The following is a 26,932-nucleotide window of genomic DNA, read 5'->3' on the forward strand; positions in this document are numbered from 1 at the left end:
AGAGTCAGGCCACTTATTAAGGGACCAAAATACAGACCTGAGGCCAACCTTTTTCAACACATCTTCCCCCAAGGAGGCACTCAGCTGGTGGCAGGCCTACAATCCAAGAGTCCCAGCTGCCTGCAATTTCAACCCCGCACCCATGCTTCCCCTGAGGAGTGCTGTAAGGGCGTGGTTCATTCCCAGTGCTCAGCAACAAAACAGGACCTTTTGCACTCCCCACACCAGCCGCTTCAGCCACTGCCTCCCTCCCTAGGGTTCCCAGGCAGTTTGAGGACCACTGAGAGCACTGCTGGGTCTGCTTCCAATATTTTAATAAGTCGCTACATCGTACACTCATAATTATAAAAGAATAAGAATCCATAAAAATATTTTCTTTTCATAATACGCACTTAAAATACTCGAGGGCAAGTTGATGTGGTTCATTAGGGTGGGTTTCTTTTTTTTTTTTTCTTTGCCCCTGGCAGAACCCTTGGCTTGGGGGGTGGGTGCTCCCCTGAGGTGCAATTGCTCGACCCCACCCTCCCTGGAACTGCAGTTCCTGTTGAGTAGGAAAATAAAAACCAGAAGAGTGTTCACCAAATAGATGCGCGAGGGAAACAGTCACTGACCCGCAGAGAACTGAAGCACAGCCAATTTCAGTGCATGTCTGAAAGCTCAGGGCACGGGTGAGGAGAGAAAGGCAGGGTCGGGACACAGCACGAAGAAGGGTAGAGGGGAAGGAAGGCGACAGGGGAGCGGGGGCGGAATAAGTAGTTGCATAAATATCCATCGTGTGTGGCAAAATCCAGATGCTGCAGCTGCGGTTTCTGTACAGGCGAGTGCTGCTCTGGCTGTAGCCAGATGCTGCACCTGCCATGCTCCCTGCTGGCACGATTCTGCCCACAAGCGGCGATCGGAGAAAGGTGCCCAAAGAGGCTAATTAACTGTCACCAACCCCAGCTGCTTCCCCCAATCTGCTCTGCAAAATTAATTTAAAAAAAAAAAGAGAGAGAGAGATTAGTGTTGCATGCTTCTTCGGAGCTCTTCTCAGATCCCAGGGCTCAGATGCTCGTCATGTACGGCCAGGAAGCAGCAGCAGTGATCAAACCCCACAGGATGTAGCAGTGGATCATCCTCTCCCTCCTGGCTTAAGGCAGCTTGCTGAATCGGCTCATCCATCTCCAGCACAGGCAGGTGCATGGAGGTGCAGTGGAAGGAAAAAGGAGAGAGGCAGACCTCAGCCTCTGAAGACAGTCCACTGATTTCCCAGTGTAGAGGGAGTAGCAGCAAAAAAAGCATTAACAGCCAGGCCAGAGAGGTGAGCAGCTGAGCAGGGCAGAGCTCCAGCTTGGAAAGTGAAGGAAGGTGGCACCATCCAGAGGAAACAGGAGGGGTGACTTCCACCCTCCCCCTCACTGGAGGCAGCACCCCCGGTGGGGGTGGGCACGCAGTGATTTGTGCACTGGATGAGGTGGCTTTCGGGGTTGGGGGGGCAGCGGCAGGAGGCAGAGTTGAGCTGTCAGTGTCCAACAGTTTGCAGAGGCCTGTGCGCTCAGAGGTATTCTTGTAGAAAGTGCAGCAGTGTGATTTCATAATGCTCTCCGGACTCGGGGCACCGAATACTGTGTCTCTCGTTGGGGTAGATCTGCGCAGAAGCAAAAGGGATGGCCGTTAACTAGGAATAAGTCATTCCCTCCCGTTAGCCTGCCTCTCAGTTCAGAAGGCGGAGTCCCTTCTAGGGGAGCAAATGGCGGTCCGGAGAGACGGCGACCCCGGCACTCCATTACGGTGGCCGGCTAACTGCAAGCCAAAGGCCTGAGAAGCCCACTCAGCGGCAGCAGCAGTAGTATCTACTGCCCGAGGTCAGAGGCCACCGGGGGAAAGGAGATTCCCAGCCGCAGAGTGCAGGGGAAGGAGGACGGACACCAGCCAAGAGGGTGAGAGTCCAGATTCCAAACTACGACTCAGCATTGGAACACGCGGCGGATCAAGTAGCAACAGTGCCACCTACTGGCCAGGCCTGTGGAGTCAGCTGCCAACAAGCCAGTCCTTGCCACAGGAAGTCATAGGAGAGAACTCTCTGCTTCTCCAGGTGCAGGAGCATCCACGGTCCACTCATATTTCCCCTTGGAGGGATTGGGGGGGCGGTGGTGGGGGGGAGTTTTCCACTGCCTCCAGGCTAAAGAGACCTTCCCACCTCACTCCAGGTCCCTCCTACCTGCAGCTGATAAGGCTTTCCAGCCCGGATTAGCTGGGAGACCAGGAAGTTGGTGTGAAAAAAGTGCACGTTTTCATCCAGAAACCCATGGAGGATCAGCAAGCGGTTTGGCCTGGAGATGGGATGGGATGGGATGAGAATCAGAGCGGAGCCCTGAGCGGTGAGATGCTAGCCAGCACTACCCCCCTGGGCATGGCGCAGCACCACAGGCAGGGGAAGAGGAGGGTGGGTGAGCACAATGCCACTCTGGCTCGCTGCAGAAGGCAGTGATGAGCTGAGCGGAAATAAGGCTAAATGGGTCCTGGAACCACTCAAACAAACCTTCAGGGCCCTCCAGACAGATGTTCTCCAAGCTGAAGAGACTCTTCCCCAACCAGCCCCTCTAGCTAGACTCCCTGGTCATCATCTTCCTGCACCTTGATCTTCCTTCCAAGTGAAGCACTTCAGGCCAGCCCAGCTGGAAGGTGACTGGCAGCAACCAGATGTGCCCTGCTCTGGCCAGGGCTCTTCTCCCTGGACTTGGACCCCACTGGTGCTAACTAGTGACCAGCAACCCGACATGCTGTACACTGGCCCGTGCTGCCTGAGCTGAGTTTCAGGAACCAGGGAGGAGAACCCAAGGAACAATCATAAAACCAGGAAGGGCTATTCCTATGAGCTTTTTAATAACGTCAACACCCCCACACACACCAGAAAGCATTACAGATTCTCTACCACTCCTCATAGTACAAGTGCCCAGAGGGTGGATTTCCAATTATAAGTATCCAACTCCACAGTACTCACTCATTGGGGAGTTTTTCTACATGCAGCGCCACAGAGCCGGCCTCATAACCTGGCTGGTTGTTCTCTGGGACATCCATGTACCGCTCGGTGTATCCGGTATCGTACGCCATCCAAACAGTGACAGGGGCACCTGCTATAGCAACCTGCCAAACATGTATGGGGGGGTTCATTTTTCCTTTTCTAGGACATTTTTTGGGGGGAAGCCCATCTGTTTCTGCACATGGTGATTCTCCCCTGCCAACCCTGGTCATTTACACCAGAGTATCCCACAACCAGGGAGTCAGAGACTTAGAGGTCTAGATGGTTGGTGAATTTTTTTCCCCCATTTGTTATTTTCCTTCCCATTCAAGACTTAAAATTACTACCGCAGTACTGGCAGTAACAGTCTCATGGGAAGCTATGCTACAGCCTGTCGCTGGGGGATGCAGAGTAATTAAACCTCTTTGGGGCAGGGACTGTCTTTGTACAGCACCCGGCACAATGGGGTCCTGGCCCAGGACTGGGGCTCTTCGGTGCCATGAACAAACAAATAATCCTTTAACCTATATGTCTGCAGGCTCAGAACACTTTAGTGTCTCCCTCTGCACAGTGCCTAAACTCCACTTGCCTGAGTCCCCACACGCCATGCCTGGTCTCGAACCCAGAGGGCAAGTGTGACGCATGCTGACCTGCCTGATTCTGGGGAGAAGCTCTGGCATGATAGCAGCAGGCTGAGGGGAGGGAACTTTTCACCCTTCACTACAGTCTGGGTCCACAAGCCGCCAAGGGCAGCAAAGAGTAAAGGCCACCGACAGGTGCAGAGCCCTAGTCCTCCCTGCCAGGTATTATTCCTCCCAGACACAGCAGGGACTTAGAGAAGGACACCTGACCCTAGCCAGACTCACCTTGAATACATGGGGCTTACAGATAAGGCCCATGAGGGAGAGGAAGCCCCCGTAAGACCAGCCATGTATGGCTACCCGACTCAGGTCGATGAACCCGTATTTTTCTGCTACGTAATGTAAACCTTCCACCTGGTCCTCTATCTCCACCTGACCCTAGGAGGAGGTAACGGAAAGGTGTAAGTCAGTTTGTCTCCTCCCTTGTAACTGAAGAGACACCGAACAAGGCAGGGACGGAAACACGGACACACACAGGCTGCTCAACAAGCCGGGAAGAGGGAAGGAAGCGGAAGGAGACACCGTAAAACAGGGTATTACCATCTGGTTTTTTAGGGCCCCTTCGAATTTGAGTCCTCGCTGGCAAGAACCCCTTCCATCAATCACCACCACAGCGTAGCCTAGAGACGCTAGCGTGTTGAGCCGTAGGTACTTAATACCTTTGAAGGAGTTATTCACTAACTGCACCTAGAGCAGGAGAAAGGACAAGCCACATGGAAAGTCCCTCAGTGAAATCTTTAGCCTTTCAGCCCTACACACCCCACTAGAGGCCACCAACAGTAGCAACTGAGTGTGGCTGGGCTCTGTACTAGCAGAAAGCTAGTCTTGGCCATTCCCAGATTCCATCAGGTTCTGAGCTGGGCAACCAAGCTTGCCGGATTGGCAAAAGCCATTAATTTGGGAAGTTATGTGGTTATGGATTAAATGGGAGAAGCCATCTGCAGTTCACTGAAAGGGGTTTACAATACTCCAAGCAAAGCTGTCCAATTCCAATCACTCAGAGGGTTACCCCCCTATGCAGAGCTGAACTACCAAGAGCTCTGTCCTGGATGGCACCACTAGGCTCTCAGAGGACAGCCAAGGTCAGCTGTTGGTCCTGGCTGTGGCTGGGTCGTTACCTGAGGGCCTCCATAGACGAACAGCACCGTGGGGTGCTTCTTTCCAGGCTGGACGTTATGAGGTTTGTAGACCATCCCGTAGAGCTCTACATCTGACTGGGTATGGAAGTGAAAGATTTCAGGGGGGATGTAATCTGCAGGACAGCCTGAGGGAAACAGTTCAGACGCTAGCTACCAGGTTAAGGACAACATGCTTTCATCATCCTCCCCAGCCCAAACCAACCTGAGTTCAACCTTTGCCCAACGTGCCTCAGACCAGGGGTCCCTCCCCACCTTCCTTTTCAGGTGGGGCAGAATGTCCCAGATCTTAGCAAAACCTCCTTACAAGAGCCCCTCTCATAAAATAGTTTCAGAGGGGTAGCCGTGTTAGTCCGGATCTGTAAAAGTGGCAGAGTCCTGTGGCACCTTATAGACTAAGAGACTTACTGGAGCATGAGCTTTCGTGGGTGAATACCCACCTCGTCGGTTGCATCTGACGAAGTGGGTATTCACCCATGAAAGCTCATGCTCCAACACGTCTCTTAGTCTATAAGGTGCCACAGGACTCTTTGCCACTTTCTCATAAGATACATGGCCCTGTCCACCTGCACATGGCAACTGACCACCTGCTGCGCAGGGACAACCCATTACAAACCCCACCAAGTTGGGCACCGAGCCCCTTGTACCATGCACAGCCCACTGTAACTCCAGTGTGACCCTGTAAGGGGAGAGGAGGATGGGGTGGAGGGAGAAAGCCTGCCCAGCAGGGTGCAACAGCTGCTGTGAGCTGAAAATAATTCTTTATGGGCACCAAAAGGAAGAACCAGCAGCTACACACATTCCTTGGATGAAGCAGTTAGTGGATCCCCCTCTGTAGACCATCGCAGTAAAGAACCCCCACTAAAACAGGCAGCCATTAACCTGCACCCTGCAAGGAGTGTGACGCACCACTGTATAGCATTAGGGCCCTCCAGCCCCCCGCCATGCCCAGGCTGTGCCAAGCAATGCACTGAAGAGATCCCTCCCCAAGGATTTCACAACTTCACCATGGCAGGGTGGAAATTAGCCAGGTCATTTGCCATCTGATGGTCTTTATCTCTCCCCTTCCATCACAGCTGGCTACTGGTATCAGTGATGTGCTCCTGGCTAGATGGCCTAGCACAGAGGGGATTGGGGAAGACTTACTGGCTGCCTCCATCATGCTGGCCCAGAACTTGGGCTGTTTGTGGAGCGGGTCGTCATCGGAGCCATTCAGTTTGTAGACGTGCACGCAGGGCGGGGTGCTGACGCTGCTGTAGTGGCTGATGAACATGTCGAAGTTCTACAAGTAAGAAACAGTTGATGGGGGTGAAGCAAAGATGGTTATTCCCTCAGGCCACTTCAGTGAGGGTCTGTATCCCTATCAGTGCCTTGAGAACCAGCCGATGTTTATTCCCCCCCCCGCCCCAACCCTCCCATACCTCCATGGCTCAGTCACCATCCTACCACATGAGCCAGATAGGACTCCTCTCTCTGGGGCCTATTAACATCACACTACTGCTTCAGAGGAGTAAGTCCATCACGAAGCCTTCCAAAGGAGCACCAGCATGGACCTCTACTTCCCATGATGGCATCTATGGAGTCCCATCAGCAGATCATGGTAGGCACTGGATCACTCCCATCAGGGCTCTCAGAGTCCAGCAGAGCAGTCACAAGCAGCCATGGCATCTAAGGGAGGCCTCATGGATCATTACAAGCCAGGACTCATACTAGCCAGAAGATAGGGAGCCTACATGGTATCCTATGGATGGGGCAAACAGACCTGGCTCATAGAGCAGCTGTGAGAGAAGCCCAGTGTGGTGAGCCGTACAATCTCGCCTGGGGACTCGTAATTGACCACATAGAGGTGATGCTCCAATGGGGTGTCCTTCGTGCCTTGGAAGTACACCAGCTTCGTCTCCTCATTCACCCAGATCTGCCAAGAGAACAGAGGGCTCAGTGTCAAAGGAAAACAGCTGACTGCTCCTGCCCCACTGCAATGATCTGTCACCAGGCAAAGTCAGCTTAAATCAAAAACATCACAGCGGTACAAGGTGCTTGTGGTATTAATGGTTAGCGCACAAGGTCTGTTCATCTGGTAAGTTACAGAACATACACAGTGCTTCTACAGGACAGGATAACGCCCAGTCGTTTGTACCGGAGGAGGCAGCCAGCTGTCCAGGGGAAGCCTCACTGTGCCTATGTGCTAAGGAACAAAGCCAGGAAAAAGGATATTTTGGCTCTGTTCATTATGACTGAATTTATGTTTAAGCACAGATGCATCTACCCAGTGTTCCAGCATTGCTTCCCTGACCAACGTGGACCTAAAACATTTCTAACAATCACGCTATACATTCATGCTCTACACTCCTTGCAGGGGGGCGGAATAGCCACTACCCCATGACTGAGTCCCAAACCCAATTCAACTCCATGTCTCTGTTTAATCATAGTTCCAGATCAAGCAGTTTCTAAAACGATCTGGCCAGCCAGCCTGGATGAGGTCATGCTGCATTTACGCTAGACTAGAATATGGCTTTTACACAGTTCTAGCAGAGCTTAGCTCCATCCACAATAGCTAGCTGGCCTGTTTTAGAAACTTCACGTGGAACTTGAGGTTTGTGAATCCTAAATGCTATTCCTAGCCCAGCCTAGCTGGGGTCTGCAGCAGAGTTTGGCCAGCATGGCTCTCGGGGGGGGGGGGGAGGGGGGAATCCATCTACATTAGCCAAGAAGACAGGGATAGAACCCTGCAGAGCAACAAATGCATTGAAATAATTGATGCCAGTACAATTTCAGCCATCGTGTGCGCAGAACAATACTGTGGCCAAAACGAACAGCACGTCCCACAGGGATCCTCTCTGTGAGGGACATAAGTAATTCCAGAGTGGGGAAAAGCTGCTGAGAGTAGCCGCATGCCCTCAAGAGTGTGAAGTGAGTGAAAATCCAAGTTAATTGGGGCTGAGCAAACAGGTTCATTATTTCAGTTGAAACCGACAGGTCAGAGCGATTAGGCTGAGGGCCACCTCATTCTTAAAGCAGAAAGGAACTGGGCCTTCCATAAGTCAGTAGCAGGCTAATAAAACACCTATCTGGCTATTCTGTGGATACACAGTTCCCTCCTCTGCACCCCACTCCACCCCCATCACACTAAATTCCCCAGCCTGTTTCTCGCAACACTCTGCAGAGGGATCAGCTAGGTGGAAGCAGATAATTCCAAGCACCAGGTAATGTTCCTGATTCCCAAATGCCTTTTGGGGTTAAAATGCTGCAATCCAGCCCCACGATGGATTTGCACAGAATGTCTTTTTGTGGCTATTGAACCTCAGACTCTACTCCTTTTTATGGCCTGACCCACGTGGTTTCCCAGAAGAAGCAATAAGAGACCTGATTAAAGGCAATCAGCTTTCTGTGCACCCAGCTACAGTGCTCCTGTGGGAAGCGAAGGCAGCAATAAAAAAGGAAACTAGAAACAAAATGAAGCTTAAATGGTTGTAGCTGGTCCCAAGAGCCTGTAGCACGAGGTATGTGCCAGGATTGTGGGTAGTGAGTACAGAAGCAGAGCACTGTAAGAGAAAATAAAGATAACTGGTACCTTGGATCCATGCCTCGCCAACACCTCCCATTCCCCACTGGTCAGGGCAACTTCCTCTTTGATAGGACATTTGAAGTCTTCTAGAAAAGAGGGAGTGCAAGGATGAGACCTAGATCCCCACTGACAGAGCATAAGAGCTGAGTACCTTTAGAAATGCCCTCCTGACAAGGGTGAGGCAGAAAGGAGAGGGAATATTCCTCTGAGTTGGGAGGGGATTTGCTCTCACCTTCGCTAAGGACATATGGTTGAGTCCAGTCGCAGCTGCTCTGCTTTAGGATGGCTGTGACTCTGTACAGGTGACAGAAGCCGGTCTTGCATTCATTGGCTCGGATGAAGCAGAGCTCTTCCTCCTCACCCTCCAGTTGGGCAAAAGGATAAAAGATATCATGAACCTAGCAGACAAGAGATGGACAAAAGCACCATGAGCCAGGCAGCCTCTATGCTAATCGAAGCTGGAACAACACAGCCAACGCACAGCTTAGGGAGCCAACGCTAACCCATGCAATTTCATGGGAAATCAGAATGACAGATGGTGGGGAAAGCCCGATCCTCACTTACCGGTCTCACCAAAGGAAAGCCTTGTGTGCTTAAAAAACCAGGCACGTCAGCCTTTCCATCTGACCCCACAGACCAGGACACAAGTGAGCCCACGCAGCCTTTTGAATGGCTATGTCCAGCAAAACCCTCCCCACCCCCGGGGAATTTTGTAAAACCAAGATGCATCAGACTGACACGGACTGAAGTCCTGTTTATCCACAGAAAAAGGATAGCCCAGAGAATGCAAACTCTGTCCCCTCGTCCTGTGTCCATCAATTACCTCAACCCTGACTGAGGAACCAATTCTAGGACTGAGGATAGTTCATTCTTCAAGATCCCTTCACTCTTTGACCCCTCTGCCAGAACCCTCACAAAGAAGTCAATTAGCACCACAGCTAATGATGTCTACAAGGTGGACAGCTATCTACTAAGAGTCAGACTCACTAACTCATTTCACTCTGGCCACTCAACTGCCATGAACTGTCTTTTCCAACCTAGGCTTGGACCAGTAACTCAGAGGTGACAGTTCTTTATTATGCCACTACCAGTCCTTTGAACAATCAGAATTTGACATGGGCCATGGACATTATCAGTCTCCTAGGGCAATCTGCTTCAGCATAGGCCAATCTGGATGCACGTCCCACACTCAAGAGAAAAGGGAAAAACTCAAAGGCCTGTTTCTAATTTGGGACAGCCCCGTGCCCTTACATTTATCCACACATCTGTGACTTCTTCATAGATCACATATGGCTGGACGTTTTCTGGCACAGCTTTGGCAAATTCGATGCGCTGCTCCTCACTTTCTGGTACTGGGATAAAGAGTGCTGGAGGCAGGAGGACTAGCTGGAGTCGTTGTTGTGGTCTATCTAGGAACATGGCCCAGGCGCTGGGAAAGAGAGAAGTTATCAAAGGTGAAATTGACAGCATTGCAGAACAGAGATCTCTGATGTCAAGAGCACACTAGCTTTCCCTCTGCTGAGGAGAGGATTTAAGCTCCCCCTCATTCCGCCCTTTCAAGTTTGTATGAGTCTTTCCAATAAATATGTATCCCAAGGCATCCATGGGTAACAGACAGATTTACTAGAATGGCCATTTACAAAGAAACTCATTTAGCTGCGCTACATGTTTAGAATTTAACTTTCCAGTGGGCAGTCCCTCTCCTTGGGTAGCAAGGGCCACTTGTTTTAGCATGAGCTCCTAAAACAAAACAAGAAACTAAACCACTCTGCAGCTTCCTTGCTGCCTGGCTATGCGAGTGGGGAAAGGAACAGACCAAAGAGCAGTGCAAACTGAAGGAGTTGCTCCAGTCTCAGCTTCGAGTCCCTCAAGGAAGACAGCTGCTTAATCGGGAGTGGTGCTCTATTGCTGTCCTCCTGGCTAGAGGAGGCAGGTCATCACTGCCTGGTTTGGACACCCCTCAGGCCTGTGACCACAGCAGAAGAGGGTTATAAACCTGGGAAAGATGAAGCCTTCCTGAAGAAGCAGGTTCCCCTATGAATGACACCCTGCTGATCATGACCTGATTTCATAAACTAATGAATCCTGCCTACCTAGATGAGCCCTAGTGCATGGCAGTTGTATCATGGAGTGGAAGGCTGCCTTATGGTTCCTATGTAAGGCTGGGTAAACCTAGCGCTAGGGCATGGTGGAATAATCAAGAACAGGCCCAAAGAAAAGTGCAGCATCATGCTCCAGTTACTGATCAGCCACAGAAATTACATCTTTTGAACACAATTTATAAACAGCCAAAACAAGTATGATGTGGCCTGAAGCCTGCCAAAACCTTAGCAAGCTTTTTAAGTAAAATTAAAGATATTTTAGTAGGAAAGATTTCCGCCACCCCCCCCCGATGCTATTTTGGGGTCCTGTAACACTTTTCAAGAAAAAAAGAGCCACACCAGGTCTGAGAATCATCCAGGTTTGCGTGGGGGAAGGGGAAAAATGAACATGATGTGCTTGAATGTGTGAGAAATCACTGAGCTGGGACCTTCACCTCCAAGGTCTCCATTTCCAAGTACGGCAGAATAGTCCAAAGATATACGGTCAAAGGAAAGCATGTCAGGAATCATGTAGCTAAATCTGCCAGGAACCCCTTAGAAAATACACACACCCTAACACAAGACCCTCTTCTCATCTAGCCAAACAACAAGAAGTTCTCCAATACAGATTCACTCAGTCCTTCGGGACTGGATGTTATGACCATTAAAAACTTTTATACCTATGCAAGCTAAGAGACTAACGTTCCAAAAGTGTAAGCTAGGCCCCTGCAGAGACAAATGAGTTCTCCCAGTATACAGAATGCACAAAAGACTAGGTGCATTGTGGGAATTTTTCACCTTCCTCTAATGCATCTGGCCTGGTCACAGACAGAAGCAGGACAAAATCATTGTTCTATTTAACGATGTGACCCTTTATAAAGTCCTCATTTCCTAGCAGGAGTGTTTTGTCCATGTGCCTATGGGTTAACTGTCCTAGTCATGGAGTTTTATTTAATTCCCTGGGGGCGGGGAGGGTCACACTTAATACATCAATGTCATTTACACTTGTGGCAGTGTTACGGTTCTGGCTTAAAACCCACAAAAGCTAAAAAACATGAAGCCCTTCACCCTGTACTCCACTTGGTCAGTTAGCACATGTGCTATCTAAGGTCATATTATTGCAGGGGCTGAGTCAAGCGCAGCCAAGACTTCTGGCTTTTGTGGGTTTAAAACCAGGCCTTCATGGCAAAAGAGGAGAGGCAAATTTCTTCACTGAGTGGCTGTATAGCTCAGTAAACTGGTGGGGTGGGTGGGGGTAGTGTGTGGTAGAAAAACCTACGTACTATTTGCCATCTCTGGTCCATCCAGCCCGTGCGATGTACTCCACCGTAGGGAACAATGTGGCAAAAGGCTGTACCAGCTCCTTGTCTTGGGCGCACACCATCTGCAACAAGAGACCAAAAGAGTATTAAAAAAAACAAAACAGGATGTTCCAACACTGTGGGCAGGTCAACAACGAAAACTTACATCAGCCTAACTATGTCTCTGAGGGGTGTGAAAAACCAATATCCCTGAGAAATGTAGCTAAGCCGAACTAACAGCTGGTTTAGACAGTGCTAGGTCAATAGATGAAGAATTCTGTCAACCTAGCTACCGCCCGTCAGGATTACCTATGCTGACGGGAGAACCCTCCTGTTGAAGTAATCACTACTTACCTTTCCCTGGCTGTCCATTTTAAACTCTGCCAGTTTTAATGAGATCTTGGGATTTTTGCTACCTGCAGAGGAAGAAGCAAGGAGAGAGAACACCATTATCAGACGCCAAGCGGTCTGAGCATCCCATGCTTGAGGAGAACAAAAATCTGAGCCTGATGCTATCTGGCTGTGTGTGGATATACACCTGTGGAATAGCAATGCTGAGATTGAATTGCTCTTACCTCCACACCAGTGTGTGGAGAAATATGCCTGCCCATGTGAATGAATGCATGAGCAAGCATTCCCAGCATGGAGAAGGTGGGATTCCAAGTGCATTCAGCAGTGTGACAAAGGAATACCCTCCATCTCGTAACAGCAATCCCTTTACTTAAACTGGACTTTAGCTGTCCTTCCTGTAATGACCTTTGTGCTGACAGATTTGGAGACTGTCCTGAATATTTATGGACCTTCTCCTAAATCCTGGTAAGTGTCTAGATTAATAATGCAAAGTCAATAGCACAGATGATGATGCTTCAGCCCGCATGAGGCAGCAGCTGCATTAGTCACACTCTTGCACCTCACTGACCTGTCCTGGGGTACCGATAGGAATCTGTTTTTCTCTCCTCCAGGGCAGGTGAAGGAACATGAATTATCTCCACCTCTGACTCATCCACTTCCTCATACAAGATCCGCAGCGTTTTCCAACCCTCTGAACCTAGGATAAAACAAGGTAGGCCTGTTTGCCTTCACGCAGTTTCCCCAACTGTGTCGACTTGCCAGGACTCCCACAGCAGCACATACTGGGCCTACTGGTTTTCCACATCTCCCTTAGAATCATGCAGCACCTAACTATTCACACAAATATTTACCAGCACACAGCCCCTAATGAATGACCTGGAACTCAGCACCTTAAAGGGGCCAATAATGATGCTACAAATGCAGCTCCGTCTCTCCAGGGCTAAGCAGAACACTGACCTTCTAGGGTGGCTGTGGGGCACCACCAGTACCCTGTGAACCGATCAAACTCTTCCTGAATGACAAATGTGGCTACACCTGCCGATTTGGGGTCATCTAACACATTGGATAAACCTGCAAAGGAAAAAGAGCAGAGAGCGGCTGAAGTTAATGGAAAGACTGATCCAGAAAGGGAATGGGACTCAGATGGAAAGAAAAAAAAAGGGGGGGGGGGGGCAACAGGAGTAAATCCTTCTAGTCAGACTCTTGGTCTAAGAGGTGATTCTCCTCCAGATGTGGAGGAGCAGTTCCGGTTACCTTTATGGCAATAAGTCATCCGTCTCTCCTCTCCCGTCTCAATATTTGCTACCCACAGGTCATTGTTATTGATGAATGAAAAGACGGAGGGGTCGGCCGGGCAGATCTTGGGATCCATTCGAGGTCCCGTGCACTGGGTTTTGATCTCCAGGGGTTTCATTGGAGACACCTGGGGAAATAAGGCACAGGATGTGCCCCTATTCTGCTTTCAGCTTCAAACAAAGGCACAAACTTCTTGATAGATCCAGCCCACCCACGAGGGAACCAAGACCAAGAAAACAAGACTTGATGGCAGACCAGAGCCAAGGTCCAGCTCAAGAGGTATTCACTATGGGAACACCACGCTGAGCTGCAGAATCCCTCAAACCTCCCACAGAGCCATTAGTGGACCCACCATGAAGCCATTCTGTCCCCCATCTCGACAGTGGAAGAGGCTGTTGCTGGCCTGGAAAAGAAAGAGGCCACTCTTGCTGTGGAAATCGTAGGAAGTGATTCCAAAGACCCCGAGACGCTTGCGTTCCCTCAGGAGTTCTTCTTCCCTAGAGTACATCCCATGGTGAGGGGTTGCCTGGTTGCGAACGACAGAGAGACAATATGCAGGTCTGAAGGAATGGCAATGCTTTATTAATGAGACCATCTAATCCAGGAGTGGCCAGACTATAACCCACTAGCCAAATGCAGCCAGCAGTACGACAGCATGGCCATCTTTAGTGTGAAAGCATGGTCCATGAAGGCTACACCCCCATGACCTTCCAATTGCAATGTCCCCATCTAGATCTGAGCCAAAGACTTGGACCTGTAGTCCATGAGTGGCACCTCCACCTTAAAACTGAGGAAGAGCTGCTGCTTTTTTATGCAAATTAGGAGCAGCCAATTAACCTAATGATATTATCCATGTCCTCTCATATAAAGCTTCCAGGAATCTTGAGTTAGTTTCACGGGGACTCTGAGAAGATCCAATTCAATCTGGTTTATGAGAGTCTAATTGGCAATGTATGTTTAGAATGGGGGGGGGGGGGGGGGTCAGATAGCTCAGTGGTTTGAGCATTGGCTTGCTAAACCCAGGCTTGTGAGTTCAATCCTTGAGGGGGCCATTTAGGGATATGGGGCAAAAATTGGGGATTGGTCCTGCTTTGAGCAGGGGGTTGGACTAGATGACCTCCTGAGGTCCCTTCCAACCCTGATCTTCTATGATTCTAATGCAGGCAGCAGACTGAACCTTATTCCACACATTTGATAAAAGCACGAAGTTATCAAAAATAACATGATAATCAATGTGCAAATGGAGGGAGGACAGGTGTGGGGAGTCTGGCCAAGACAGCCAGAGCTCTGGTCTATTCTCCCACCAGTTTATTTTACTGGTTTATGACTGCAGGCAGACTGCAGGCAACAAGAGACTTAGGTAGAGTGTTAAACCTGTCCTTGGCCTGCCAGCTGCTATTCCATGCTCTCACTGCCAGCCCCATGCCTGGCACACCAGCCACTCTCCCGTATTACCTTGGAAGACATCTTCCTACACAGCACTCTATCAGTGCCATGCCCACAGCATTAACCCCTGCCCCTGTTTCCTGCCTTACATGCCACTTCACTGAACTCCAACAGTCCAACAGAGTGGTACCCAATATACCAGCTACCACTCCAACATCCTACCGTCAGCCTGGGTCCCTGTGCACCACCACAGCAAAGAGTATGTTGCATCTCCTCACCTGAAAGTGATCCAGCATCTGTTTCCATGACAAGAGTAGCAGGGCCTCTTTCCGTATCTTTTTGGGAATCTCTGAGTAAAGAAGGGAATTCTCCCGGCTGCCATATGGCATCCCTGTATGGAACAAAACAAAATAATCGTGGCAATTTCAGAGAAGTCAGCCAGGACTAACCCAGGAGAGGCGGATAAACAAGGCCATTTTCTTAAATATTCAGGAAGCCGAGATGGCTCAGAGGCTTTTTAAGAGAGGACTTTCTCAACCTGCTCTTACACAGTCCACTCACTGCATAGGGTCCAAACGCTTTAGTTTTACCGACATGCAAATTTTTCAACAGGACTAAGTTTACTCAAACCTTCTCCCAGCTTTGACTGCTCCTAGGGTTCCTCTCTACAGGCTGCTCAGCCGCCACCCTAGATCCTCACTCTAGAGAGCTAACCCCTGTAGCTGTGTGTGTCTGAGTCAGCAGAACCCTCTTAGCATTCCTCAGTACCACAAAGATCTGCTAACACAGTCAGCCTGTTACAGGAATATAAACCTTTAGGTCCTAGGGACCAGGTTCAAATGTGGCTTTGTTTAACAGTGGCCAAAAGGCATTGCTATATGCTGGCTGTTCAGTGGCCTGGTCAAATGAAATTATTTGTGCCGGTCCAATTTCCAACATCAAAATCCTAACACAGCTGGCAACTATGCTGGCAGTTTCAACAGAGGCACCAAAGACAATGAATGTTTCCTTTCACCCTTACTGGTGGTGACACTCTAGATCAAGGTTGTAGTACGCTGACAGGATGCCATGTGGGGGAAGCTTGCCATGCTGCTGTCCCTGTGGCATCTATTCTGTGCAGGAAAGGAAGCCTTCAGTCTCCAAGCTTGTTAACCTGTCACTAAATTCACTTTACAACAATTAACATTTAAATATATTTGTACTCCGGAAGCAAAGCAACTTATGAGCATACAATCTTCAGAGATGCAGAAACACTGAAATGCTGAGCATGTGGTGTTTAATATAAGCAGCATCTGCCATGATACAACATCAGAGTCTATGGGAACAGCCCAGGAAAGATCTAACATGTTCAAACAGAACAGGATGTAGTCAGGGACATAGATAATACTACAGATGCATTCTCAAGGCCATGACTACAACAACCTGTGAACCTCCAGATCCATCTATGCATATTCTCATACTCCACTAATATTGTCTATGACTACTCCTCTCTCCAATAAGATCCACACTGATGCTTGGAAAGCAATACTTATGCTAAACTTGGGAAAATACTGGTATGGTGAAACGTCAATAGGCACATCTCTTAACTCAGAACCAGATTCTACACAGTACCTACCTAATGCAGTACAGAGCAAATAGAACAGGTAACTCAACCCCAGCTTAATGAGACTGTAATAGAGTAGGAAGGTTTTACTCAATATTGTGGGAATGCCTTGAAGTTAAGACATTTTGAAATCGAATTACTAGACACTGCTTTGAAATAGTCAGCCAATATCTAATCTGCTCCTGCGTTCCATATATCTTCTTGAGGAGCAATGAAAGTTAAACATCAAACATATGGATACATCATTTAACACTGGGTACGGGAATTGTCTTTGTCATTCTACTGTACAACTTCAGCTGTGAATATGAATTAGAAACTCCTGACACTATGGAGAAAAATTACTAACATCAAATGAGACTCATAAGCCAACTACAGTAGAATCTCAGTTACGAACACTTCGGGAACGGAGGTTGTTCATAACTATGAAATGTTCATAACTCTGAACAAAACGTTATGGTTGTTCTTTCAAAAGTTTACAACTGAACATTGACTTAATACAACTTTGACACTTTACTATGCAGACGAAAAACGCTGTTTTTAACCATCTTAATTTAAATGAAACAAGTACAGAAACAGTTTCCTTAACTAGTCAAAAAAATGCAAACTCCCCCCCCCCTTTTTTTTTTTAAAGTAGTTAACGTTTAACACAGTACTGTGCTGTATTTGCTCTTTTTTCCCCCCATCTCTACTGCTGCCTGATTGCGTACTTCCAGTTCCAAATGAGGTGTGTGGTTGACCGGTCAGTTTGTAACTCTTGTGTTCATAACTCTGGGGTTCTACTGTACTTAAAATATCTGGTGTAAGTGACAAAAGGTAGCCAAAGAACCCGCACCAAAGGGGTCTAACGGGTCTATTCTGCTCTGACATATGGACAAACTTAATTAATGAAGAGCCATTATTGTCCATGCTCTCTCTCTAAGAGCCCAGATGCTTTTTTCCCCCCCTCTTAACACATCTGTTTAACTTGTTTGCAGGGTGCCCGTTCCATTAATTTCTCTATGAAAATGTACTGAGGACTATAATAAGTAACAGTCACAGGCACACAAGAGTTACCAGAATGGGTCATACCATTGGTTCATCAAATCCAGCATCCAAGGCTTCAAAGGAAAATGGGGCCACTGCAGGAAAACATGGTCAGTTGTGTGGAGTGTCACACATGGAGAAAGTTCTTTACTGAGCCCTGTAACGATTAGCTTTTGCCCTGGAGCATGAAATATTTCTCTTTCACAGCCTGTAAAACTAATTATTACTGACCATAAAATTATCCAGCCCTTATAAAATCCAGCCACTGTATTTAGCTGTTGCTTATTAGTTACATCATGGTTCTGCCTATAACTATAAACTGGTACAGCACAAAAATCTGCCTTCTCTCAAGTCTCCGGTAAGGAAGAGAATATTTCTCTAGGAAACATCATTAATACCCAACACTTATCTAGTTATTTTTCCTCTTGTCAAAGCGTTTATAAACACTGATTTATCCTCAACACCCACACCGAGGTAAGACTCTTCCAGTTTATTGGGGAAAATAGCAACAAGGCTGACTGATGGGCTGTCTCTATGAAAAAAACTTGATATCACCTAGCCAATCAATGAACTGCACTCGGCTTGCAAGGATACAAGAACCACAGGGAGAGTCCTCAGGTCCCTAGATAGCCAACCTGCTTAAAGAACCAATTATCCCCATTTTTTTGAGGAAATGCTCCATAGATCGGAGAACTGACCAAACCAAGTCCACATGAGAAATGGAGAAGCAGCAGCACCCAGAGGTCCCCAGCTGGGGCCCTGTTTGGGTCAGCCACTATAGGTAAATGGTCAGATAGTCCTTGCCCTGAAGAGTGTCCAGTCTAAACAAAGGATAGGAGAGAGGCAGGCTTATCTCCATTTAACATTGGGGGAACTGAGGCATGGAGAGATTAAGTGACTAGCCCAAGATCGTACAAGAAGCCTACACCAAAGCCAGGAACTGAACCCATATCTTCCGAGTCCCAAGTGCTTTAACCACAAGACCATCCTTTCTTTTCCCCTTCCTCTCTGGCACTGGGCTGCTGAATGAAGACATCAGCCAACAAAGCTTACCCTGCGGACACAGAGACAGGTTTGACTCTGCCAAGGGACTATTGCGGTAACCTGCTAAGGAAGGTGGCTAGCTGAAGCAAGGCTTACCCAGATAGTAAAGGCGATGAGAATGTGGGCTGGACTCTTCTGTTTTCTGGACAAATTGGAAATCATGGGGCGCCTTGTTCACTATCATGCCTGAATACTTCCTGCTGCTGTGAATAATGTCACGCAGCCCATCCCACGAATGCTTCTCCACCAGGAACTGGGAAGGCACGTCCTCCATCTCAACCACTTCAGTGTTGTCTGACAGCGCATCCACTGCAGTCATCCTCTCTTCCTCCTCGGAACTGGTCAAGAAACTGAGAAAGAAGGTGTAGGAGATGAATTAATGTGGGGGATTGGATGAGGCACATTCCATCCGCTCACAGGGAGCTCAGTTAAACATAAACAGTACCAGATGGAAAGGAATACTCCATCTCCCACACCCAACTTGGTAAAGGATGCTAACTGAGCCCAAGACTCATTTGCAGGACTTCTTCCAGAAAAAAAGAAACTAATAAATTGGTTAGTCTCTAAGGTGCCACAAGTACTCCTTTTCTTTTTGCGAATACAGACTAACACGGCTGTTACTCTGAAACCAGAAAAAAAGTCAACTGTTAAATCAGTCAGGGCAGGAAAACATCTGGTGTAGCAAGTGCTTAATCATTTGACCTAAGTGAAACATACTCCAGGCATTGAGATGGGATAGGCCCTGATTGGAAGATACCATCAATGTATGGGTGAGCACACAGAGAAACTTCTGACCTGAGTAAAGTCCCCTTCCTGTCCTGCAGAGAGATCAGATACACAACTCAAATAAGTTTAGCGAAGGCATGACACCTGACTTACTTGAAGTGCTGCTGCAACCAGGAGTGAAGTGGCACAAATGACAAAATAAGATACCAGTGCAACTGAGTTGGCTAATGGTAAGTGGCACAGGAATAATGCATATCTTGGACTCTTATTGTATAATCAGCAGGAATCCCTCATTGATTTCCAAAGTATCACATTATATAAAACCCACAACCCAACTCCCACAGTCATAAAACCTTCCAGTCCAGCCCCTCCAGCCATTAGTCACTTCTGGGATCTGCACAGTCCAACATTTGTATATGAAGCAGGATACACTACCCTTGATCAACCTTATTCCAGATGAGGCAAGGGCTCACAAGTCAGAGTAGGGACCTTATTCTCAGTGGAACTGGGGCCCAGGGAGCATAGACCCAGGTAACCAGTAGCAAGCTAATTTGCAAGACTCGTTTTCTTCTTTAAAAAAAGTGACATTTCTGTAATGGCACCCTCAAGTCACCACAGCACTAGTCCCTTTATTATTTCCTATTCCTACCTATTAACATGGCATCTGAGCACCTCAATCTTGCATGCATTTAGCCTCACAGCGCCACGTGAGGTAGGCCAATGCTGTTAGCAAGTGCTTCTTTACAAATGGGAATTGACGCACTGAGGGAAACCTGTGCTGGAGCAGGGAATTGACACCCTAAACGCTGGACCATCTTTCTTCATGGTCTCATGCTAACATCCTAATGGCTGGACCATCTTTCTTCATGGTCATCTTATGGGGTCAAGGCTCCTACTCTGGGACATTTAGCTATTCGTGGGTATCTGAAGATTTCAGTGTGCTGGAAAATAAATGAAACCAGAGCAGTCTCATCACCTTGACAGAATCACCATCTTAGAGGCTGCAGCAATCTAACAATATAGTAAATAAGTCTATAGGAGTTTACCAAAAAAAAAAGAGAGTGAGAGAGAGAGAGAGAGACCCCTGTTCTAAACCACCCTGAGTTAACCAAGACTTCCATTTTAAAGTCACATTTCTTAAATGAGTGAATGCAGCTTGCCCCTTAAGAGATTTGTCTGCATTCTGAACGGAGGACATCCGACCATGTGCCTGTCAGACTTGAGTATTTAATTTGCATGAAATATACACCAAATCTCTGAAAGTGCAGCTTCAGCGCCACGCAGGCCCTCTCGCACTTTGGTTCTGGCGGGAGTTGGGGGTGGGTGGTTAATTTATAAGCCAGTGTTAGATCAGATCATTTCATCTCAATCCACTTTATCTCACAAATGATTCTGCCAGGAAATCTCTCAGCACTCCTAGGGGACTCCCCACAACCTTCCAATAGCCTTTTAAGAATAAAGTTTCCTTCCCTACATCTTGATCTCATTTGACTGTCAATAGACATGTATTCTGTACTACAAAATTATGCCTTTCAATGTTCAAGCACAAGGACAACTTGATTTCCCTCTTAATGAATAAATACCTCTTGTGATGTCAAAAACACAAACCTCTTTTCCTTTAACCAAGAGGGAAAAGGAAAGTCTTTACAGTTCCTCCTCCAATCTGTTACTTTCCCGACTTCATTCTGAGAGACTAACCTGAGATTAGCCAAGTAGCAATCCAAACCACACACAGAATCTGCTGCCTGAGACCCAGTGAATGGAGTGGGCTCTGCATAACCAGCAGACCACACCACTGTACACCAGGCCAGAAAACCTGAACTAAAATACAGCTTGACTCCCTTAAGTTACAGCTACAGAGTATAATGGCAGCTTCCAATTCCTGAGTCTCTCAGTGGTGCAGAGAATACAATGTGGAAGCTACAGAAAGGGGCTCTCAAAATAAACCTCCCCCCACTACTCCTAATATCTATGACCCTGAAGCCAAACAACAAAACAAATCACAGCTTGAAAATTAAACAAAGAAAAGTACTTTCCAATCAGACCACGGCAGGCAGCACAAGTAAAGCCAAAGTGGCAGAGACAGCAGACAACGTGATGAAACATTGGAACAAGCTTTGAGGAACTTTCTCCCAAGACTTTGCAGAGCATCAATGGTCTTGAGTCTCTCCAGTGTGCACCCAGGACCATACAGGGGGCATTAAATTCAGTCTAATGTCCTTCCCCTTCAAAGCAACTAATACTGTGTTTCAAGGCAAACTGCTGCCTATCAAAAATATATCACAGAGAACACAAGGATATAAAAAAGGATAGAGCAGTGATTTGGGGAACACGCCTCTCTCTTCCCAAATCCCACTGCAACTTGGATCTTAAAAGTCCACTCAGTTGGTAAAACAAAATAGCTTTCATGCAACTGTATACATTCCACCCTACAGCTAATTCCCATCCAGTTGGTGAAGCCTCTTCAAGGTTAGTGACGTGATCATTCAAACAACACTGCTCCTCACAAGAAGGGCTTTCAAGGCCAGATCAGGTTTCAATGACCTAAATTCAGGACAGTCCATTCACACCCAGATTATACATACTTGCAACCACCTACTCCACAGTGACTAACCCCACTGCTAACAATTAGATGGTAGAAAAAGGCACTCCAAAATATCCTGGGGTTATCCCCCTCCCTGATGAATTTTGTCTGTAGAACACACTGTGATTGAGGCCTGGTCTACACTTAAAATTTAGGTTGACATAGCTACAGCACTCAGGGGTGAGAAAAATCCACACTCCTGAGCACCACAGCTATGCAGACCTAACCCCTGGTGTAGATGCAGCTAGGTCAAGGGAAGAATGCTACTGTTGACCTAGCTACAGTCACTCAGGGAGATGGTTTTCCCACAGCAACAGAAAAAACCCTTCCATCGCTGCAGAGTGCGTCTACACAATGGGGTTAAACTGGCACAGCTACGGCACCAGAGATGCTGCTCTAGACTCTGCAGCATAGACATGGCCCAAGATCCAAGATGATCTCAGCAGAAACGGAGCAGTCAGCCTTTAATCCTACATTCAGTATTCCTCAACCACATCACAAAAGAATCTGAAGAAGTCCAAATATACTGTTTTACCATCTTGCTTAGTCTGCCACATCTGACAAGGTTACGTGGCTGCAGGTTTTGGGGAGAGGGGAAATTTAATAAAGTTAGGCTGAAGAGAAACAGCAAAGGTAGGGGAGCAAGGACCATTAGAGTAGAAAAATGCAGACAAAGACCTTTTAAAGCCTGGAACCTAAATTCAGTAGAAAAGAGGTAATTTTCCTCAAGCATTTCAGGCACTCTGGATACAGTTGGACACAGGATGTAATGGGCAGAATTAACAGGTGATGGTTTATCACTCATTCAGAATGTTGATTGTAGCCCTCTGACCACTTGGTCCCAAAGGCCACAAAGACCCTGACAGAGACCAGGAAATTTACCTTCTCCAACTTCCTGCAGTCTCGTTTTCCAGACGAACCCTCTTTATCTTCTGCATTAACTACTCAGCGAGCCTTGGGCAAGACAGGAAACTAGATGAGGAGAGAGAAAGAACAGATCTCATGTAACCGCAGTTCCCCCTGGCATGGGAATGAAACACTATAAAAAGAGCCCTCCATCAATCATGTTGCCAACACAACCTGGGGCCTACTGAGCAGTTTTCTGGGGATATCTTTGCTTTACAGTCCAATTCCATTCCAATTAATCCATAGGGGATATTAATACTCAGATGTTTTAAGAGGTGGATTTCCTAGCTCCTCAGCATTGAAGCTCAGTGTATGCAGTGACCCATGCAGGTAGTCAAAATTCTGCAAAATTCCCAGTTAAAATCTTCTGAGGGATCTCAATCTTTAATGCCCAGATTTCTGTACGGCCCTAGATTAGAGTACTCAAACCTGGTGCATATATTTCAGGCAGGTGCCAAACAGAGGGGCACCTCCAGGAGCCAGAGAGAGGGTCAGCAGGCCCACTACTGTCAGCATCACAGCTCCCCCAAGAATATAACCCCCACTTGTTTACAGAGCTGGCAATTCTGTCTCAGCAACAGCCTGATGACTGCGACAGAACAGCCAGGGTCACTGGTATTTACAAGATGTTATTGCTCCTTAAGACCATAAGGAGGAATGTGTCTTTAACACATAACTATTCCCTCACCCAAAATCCTAGCCAAGAAAATCCTGAAAGTACAATGGGACCTCCACCTCATCACCCATTCTCTAGCAGACCTTTGGATTGTAGCTACACCCCCGATCTGCAGCACTAACAGTCTTCACTAACAGACCCCTGGGCCTGTCCAAACAACAACCAGCTCCTATCCATCCAACAGTACACCAGGGGAGGCTAGGTACGGAAGCTATTTCACTTGCCCGCTCCATCAGGGAGAGGTCCCGGCAGTGATGTTCCCTGACTCAGGAAAGCTCAAAGTGGGAGTAGGCAGAAACATCCCATAGATAGTTTTAGATGTGCATATGAACCACATCAGGACTGGGATTGGATAGTGATCCAAGGGATACCCTTTTACAATCCCTTAGGGGATCAAATTCTATGCAGAAGAGCCACAGCAGTGCCCATGGATCCCAACTGAAGATGGCCCAAACTAATGGGACCTAAAGAATCAGAAATCTGTCAGAGAGGCTGAGGACATGGGCAATTATAATCTCATCAGCAAGACCCTGGACTGCTGCTGCTGTGTCTGCCAGCCCCACAAAGAGTCTGTCACCTCCAGGCCCACCAGCCTTAAATGTTTCCCTGTGTTGTCTGGAAGCTCTGAGACCTACCTACCTACCCCAGAATAGGCAAATCAATAAGAACTTGTACAGAAAGGAACGGGGCTTGGTGTGAAGCAGCTGCCAACAGCCACTGGCATTAATGGCGAGGCAGAGGAGCCCTGCCCAAGCTCCTGTCACCGGCAAGGCCAGAGGAGCGGTTATTTCTCCGTAGGAGGGAGCCGGCTGCCAAGGCAATGCCAGGCAAAGAGGGCAGCTGGACTCTGTCACTGTAACCTCTGTCCCACCTGCCAAAAGTGAGTCGACGGTTGCCTGTGAAAATAAGGAGTGAGCGTATTCCTCCCCCCCCCACCCGCACCCCCAGGAGGCAGCCCGGGGAGCAGACGCCCCCACCCTCGAAGAGACTCGGGGGGGGGCCCGGGGGCCGTGACATTCCCCCACCCCCAGGGCAATAGGGGCGAGGCTCCCCATTCCTCCCGGGAAGTCTGGGGAGGGGGAGCCAGTGACAGCCCCCCCCACGGCATTGGGTCGGCTCCCCATGCTCCTGGGCAATGGGGACAGAGGCCCGGCCAGAGACACCCCCTCCCCCGGGGCAGAGCCCCCCACGCCACCGGCCCTGCGGGAGGAGGGCAGTGACCCCGCCCCTCTTGTGGGGGGCAGCCCCCCTCAGGCTGGGGGAGGGGGAGTCAGAGCCCCGATGGGGAGCGGGGTCCCCCCCCGAACTCACCCCGGGGCTCGGCGTCCTCCCCCGGCCGGGGCGGCTCCTCAGCGGGGAGGGGGGGGGGGCGGCGGCTCCTTCACTCCCGCTCCATGTCCCGGACACTCAGACAGCGGCCCCGGAAACGGGGAGGGGAAGGGGGAGGGGCGGCCTGCTCAGGCGCGACCTTTGACCCGGAGGCGGAAGCGCGCCGGCCTCGGGGTGGCGAGGGGAGGCCCGCGAGGAACCAGCCCGCCCCTGGGAGGTTCACCGGGCGGAAGCGCTTGGGAGGAACCACTCTCGAGGATAGGGGAGCTTGGGAGCAACCATTGCACGGTGGGGAGGGGAAGCCAACGTTCCAGGAGGGGGATGGAACCATTCAACCGGGAATTTGACGGTCCAGGGAGGGAACTAAACCTAATGGGAGGAGGGCACACAGAGAAAGAAGCTTCTGTCCCCCTCCTGGAGCCTGGGCCCTCTCTTGCCCAGCCCTCCCTCTTTCCCACACTGGCGTTGGTTTAGTCTTTCGTAGCATTATCCCCTTCTAAGACATGCCGAGTGGTACAGTCCCAGAGTTGTGCTGTTCTCCTGTAGGACTCTGGAAGAAGCTTTGTCAGAAGCGCGTTGGTGGTATAGTGGTTAGCATAGCTGCCTTCCAAGCAGTTGACCCGGGTTCGATTCCCGGCCAACGCAGCCTTATCGTTTACCTTTTCTTAATTCATTCAAAAATTAAATTTAAACACTAGTCGTTAATTGCTTCGTGGTAAATAATGATCAACCTTTAGTCTAATATTTTTTCTTGGTTCATAAACCTTGATGTTCAATGAGCATGAAACTGAGGAAATAGATTTAAAAAGTGTATACTATGTTCCCGCCCGGGATCGAACCGGGGACCTTTCGCGTGTGAGGCGAACGTGATAACCGCTACACTACGGAAACCGGCGGAGAAAAGCTCTGTCATAAGTCCTGATATCTCTTAACAATCTGTGTGTTCTGGGCTGCTGCTGAAAAGACTGAGTAATTAATTAATGTTAGGTTTCAGAGTAGCAGCCCTGTTAGTCTGTATCTGCAAAAAGAACAGGAGGACTTGTGGCACCTTAGAGACTAACCAATTTATTAGAGCATAAGCTTTCGTGAGCTACAGCTCACTTCTTCAGATGCATATCGTGGAAACTGCAGCAGGCTTTATATATACACAGAGAATATGAAACAATACCTCCTCCCACCCCACTGTCCTGCTGGTAATAGCTTATCTAAAGTGATTTCCAGCACAATCACTTTAGATAAGCTATTACCAGCAGGACAGTGGGGTGGGAGGAGGTATTGGTTCATGGTCTCTGTGTATATATAAAGCCTGCTGCAGTTTCCACGATATGCATCTGAAGAAGTGAGCTGTAGCTCACGAAAGCTTATGCTCTAATAAATTGGTTAGTCTCTAAGGTGCCACAAGTCCTCCTTTTTTTTTTTTTTAATTAATGTTAGACGCCAGAGGTTATTTGATCTTTACTTTGCAGTCACACTCAGGGCAAACACAGAAGAAGAAGGCAAGGAGCACTTTAGCAATGTGAAAAGAGCAGGAGGACTTGCTGCACCTTTAGAGACTAACACATTTATTAGCGCATCAGCTTTCCTGGGCCACAGCCCACTTGGTTGGATGCATAGAATGGCACAAACAGTAAGAAGACATACATATACATATACATATACATATAGAGCACATGACAAAGTGGAGTAAGAAGTTAATTAGTTAAGATGAGCTATTATCAGCAGGAGAGAAAAACCTCTGTAGTGATCATCAAGATGGCCCATTTAGACACTTGACAAGAAGGTGTGAGGCTCCTTAACATGGGGAAATACAGTCAATATGTGGCATGACCCAGCCACTCCCAGCCTCTAGTCAAACCCAGTTTAATGGTGTCTAGTTTGCATATGAACTCAAGCTCAGCAGTTTCTCGCTGGAGTCTGTTTTTGAAGCTTTTCTGTTGCAAAATTGCCACCTTTAAGTCTGTTACCGAGTGGCCAGAGAGGTTGAAGTGCTCTCCTACCGGTTTTTGAATGTTATGATTCCTGATGTCGGATTTGTGTCCCTTTATTCTTTTGGGTAGAGACTGTCCGGTTTGGCCAATGTACATGGCAGAGGGGCATTGCTGGCACAGGATGGCAGATATCACATTGGTAGAAGTACAGGTGAACGAGCCCCTGATGGCGTGGCTAATGTGATTAGGTCCTATGATGGTGTCACTTGAATATATATGTGGACAGAGTATAGCTCATCTTAATTAATTAGCCTCTCACTCCACTTTTTCATGTTCTCTATATGTATATACATTT

The 26,932-nt window shown here is 48.3% G+C and overlaps 1 protein-coding gene, 1 long non-coding RNA gene and 2 other non-coding genes across 8 annotated transcripts in view; 2 read left to right on the forward strand and 2 right to left on the reverse strand.

Moving 5' to 3' along the window:
• LOC140903273 (uncharacterized) overlaps nt 1–18,771 on the forward strand; it is a 38,002-nt gene extending 19,231 nt beyond the window's left edge. For all 3 annotated transcript variants that reach the window (XR_012156203.1, XR_012156205.1, XR_012156204.1), the window contains exons 3-4: nt 12,688–12,788; nt 17,336–18,771. This is a non-coding gene — a long non-coding RNA (uncharacterized lncRNA). The remainder of the gene's footprint in view (nt 1–12,687; nt 12,789–17,335) is intronic.
• On the reverse strand, nt 298–24,793 carry DPP9 (dipeptidyl peptidase 9). Of its 3 annotated transcripts, none has more exons than XM_073324269.1 (21): nt 24,632–24,793; nt 22,621–22,710; nt 18,525–18,778; nt 15,037–15,149; nt 13,725–13,898; nt 13,331–13,499; nt 13,034–13,147; nt 12,645–12,773; nt 12,080–12,141; nt 11,708–11,808; nt 9,595–9,772; nt 8,576–8,741; nt 8,350–8,426; nt 6,541–6,693; nt 5,925–6,060; nt 4,761–4,906; nt 4,183–4,329; nt 3,868–4,020; nt 2,984–3,126; nt 2,201–2,312; nt 298–1,627 (listed from the first exon to the last, which is right to left on the reverse strand). In XM_073324269.1, the coding sequence occupies exons 2-21, from the start codon at nt 22,674–22,676 to the stop codon at nt 1,535–1,537; spliced, it is 2,676 nt and encodes an 891-aa protein (XP_073180370.1). In that variant the 5' UTR covers nt 22,677–22,710; nt 24,632–24,793; the 3' UTR covers nt 298–1,534. The 3 variants fall into 3 exon arrangements, with proteins under 3 accessions (XP_073180370.1, XP_073180369.1, XP_073180371.1); XM_073324268.1 differs by having other exon boundaries at nt 8,350–8,429; XM_073324270.1 differs by lacking the exon at nt 12,645–12,773 and having other exon boundaries at nt 8,350–8,429.
• Nucleotides 24,794–25,222: 429 nt separating this feature from the next.
• TRNAG-UCC (transfer RNA glycine (anticodon UCC)) lies at nt 25,223–25,294 on the forward strand. Its single transcript has one exon. It is a non-coding gene; the product is annotated as a tRNA-Gly (tRNA).
• Nucleotides 25,295–25,467: 173 nt separating this feature from the next.
• TRNAV-CAC (transfer RNA valine (anticodon CAC)) lies at nt 25,468–25,540 on the reverse strand. The gene has a single exon. It is a non-coding gene; the product is annotated as a tRNA-Val (tRNA).
• Nucleotides 25,541–26,932: the final 1,392 nt, after the last annotated feature.

This window comes from Lepidochelys kempii, chromosome 25 (genome assembly GCF_965140265.1).
Source record: "Lepidochelys kempii isolate rLepKem1 chromosome 25, rLepKem1.hap2, whole genome shotgun sequence".
Classification (NCBI taxonomy): domain Eukaryota; kingdom Metazoa; phylum Chordata; order Testudines; family Cheloniidae; genus Lepidochelys; species Lepidochelys kempii.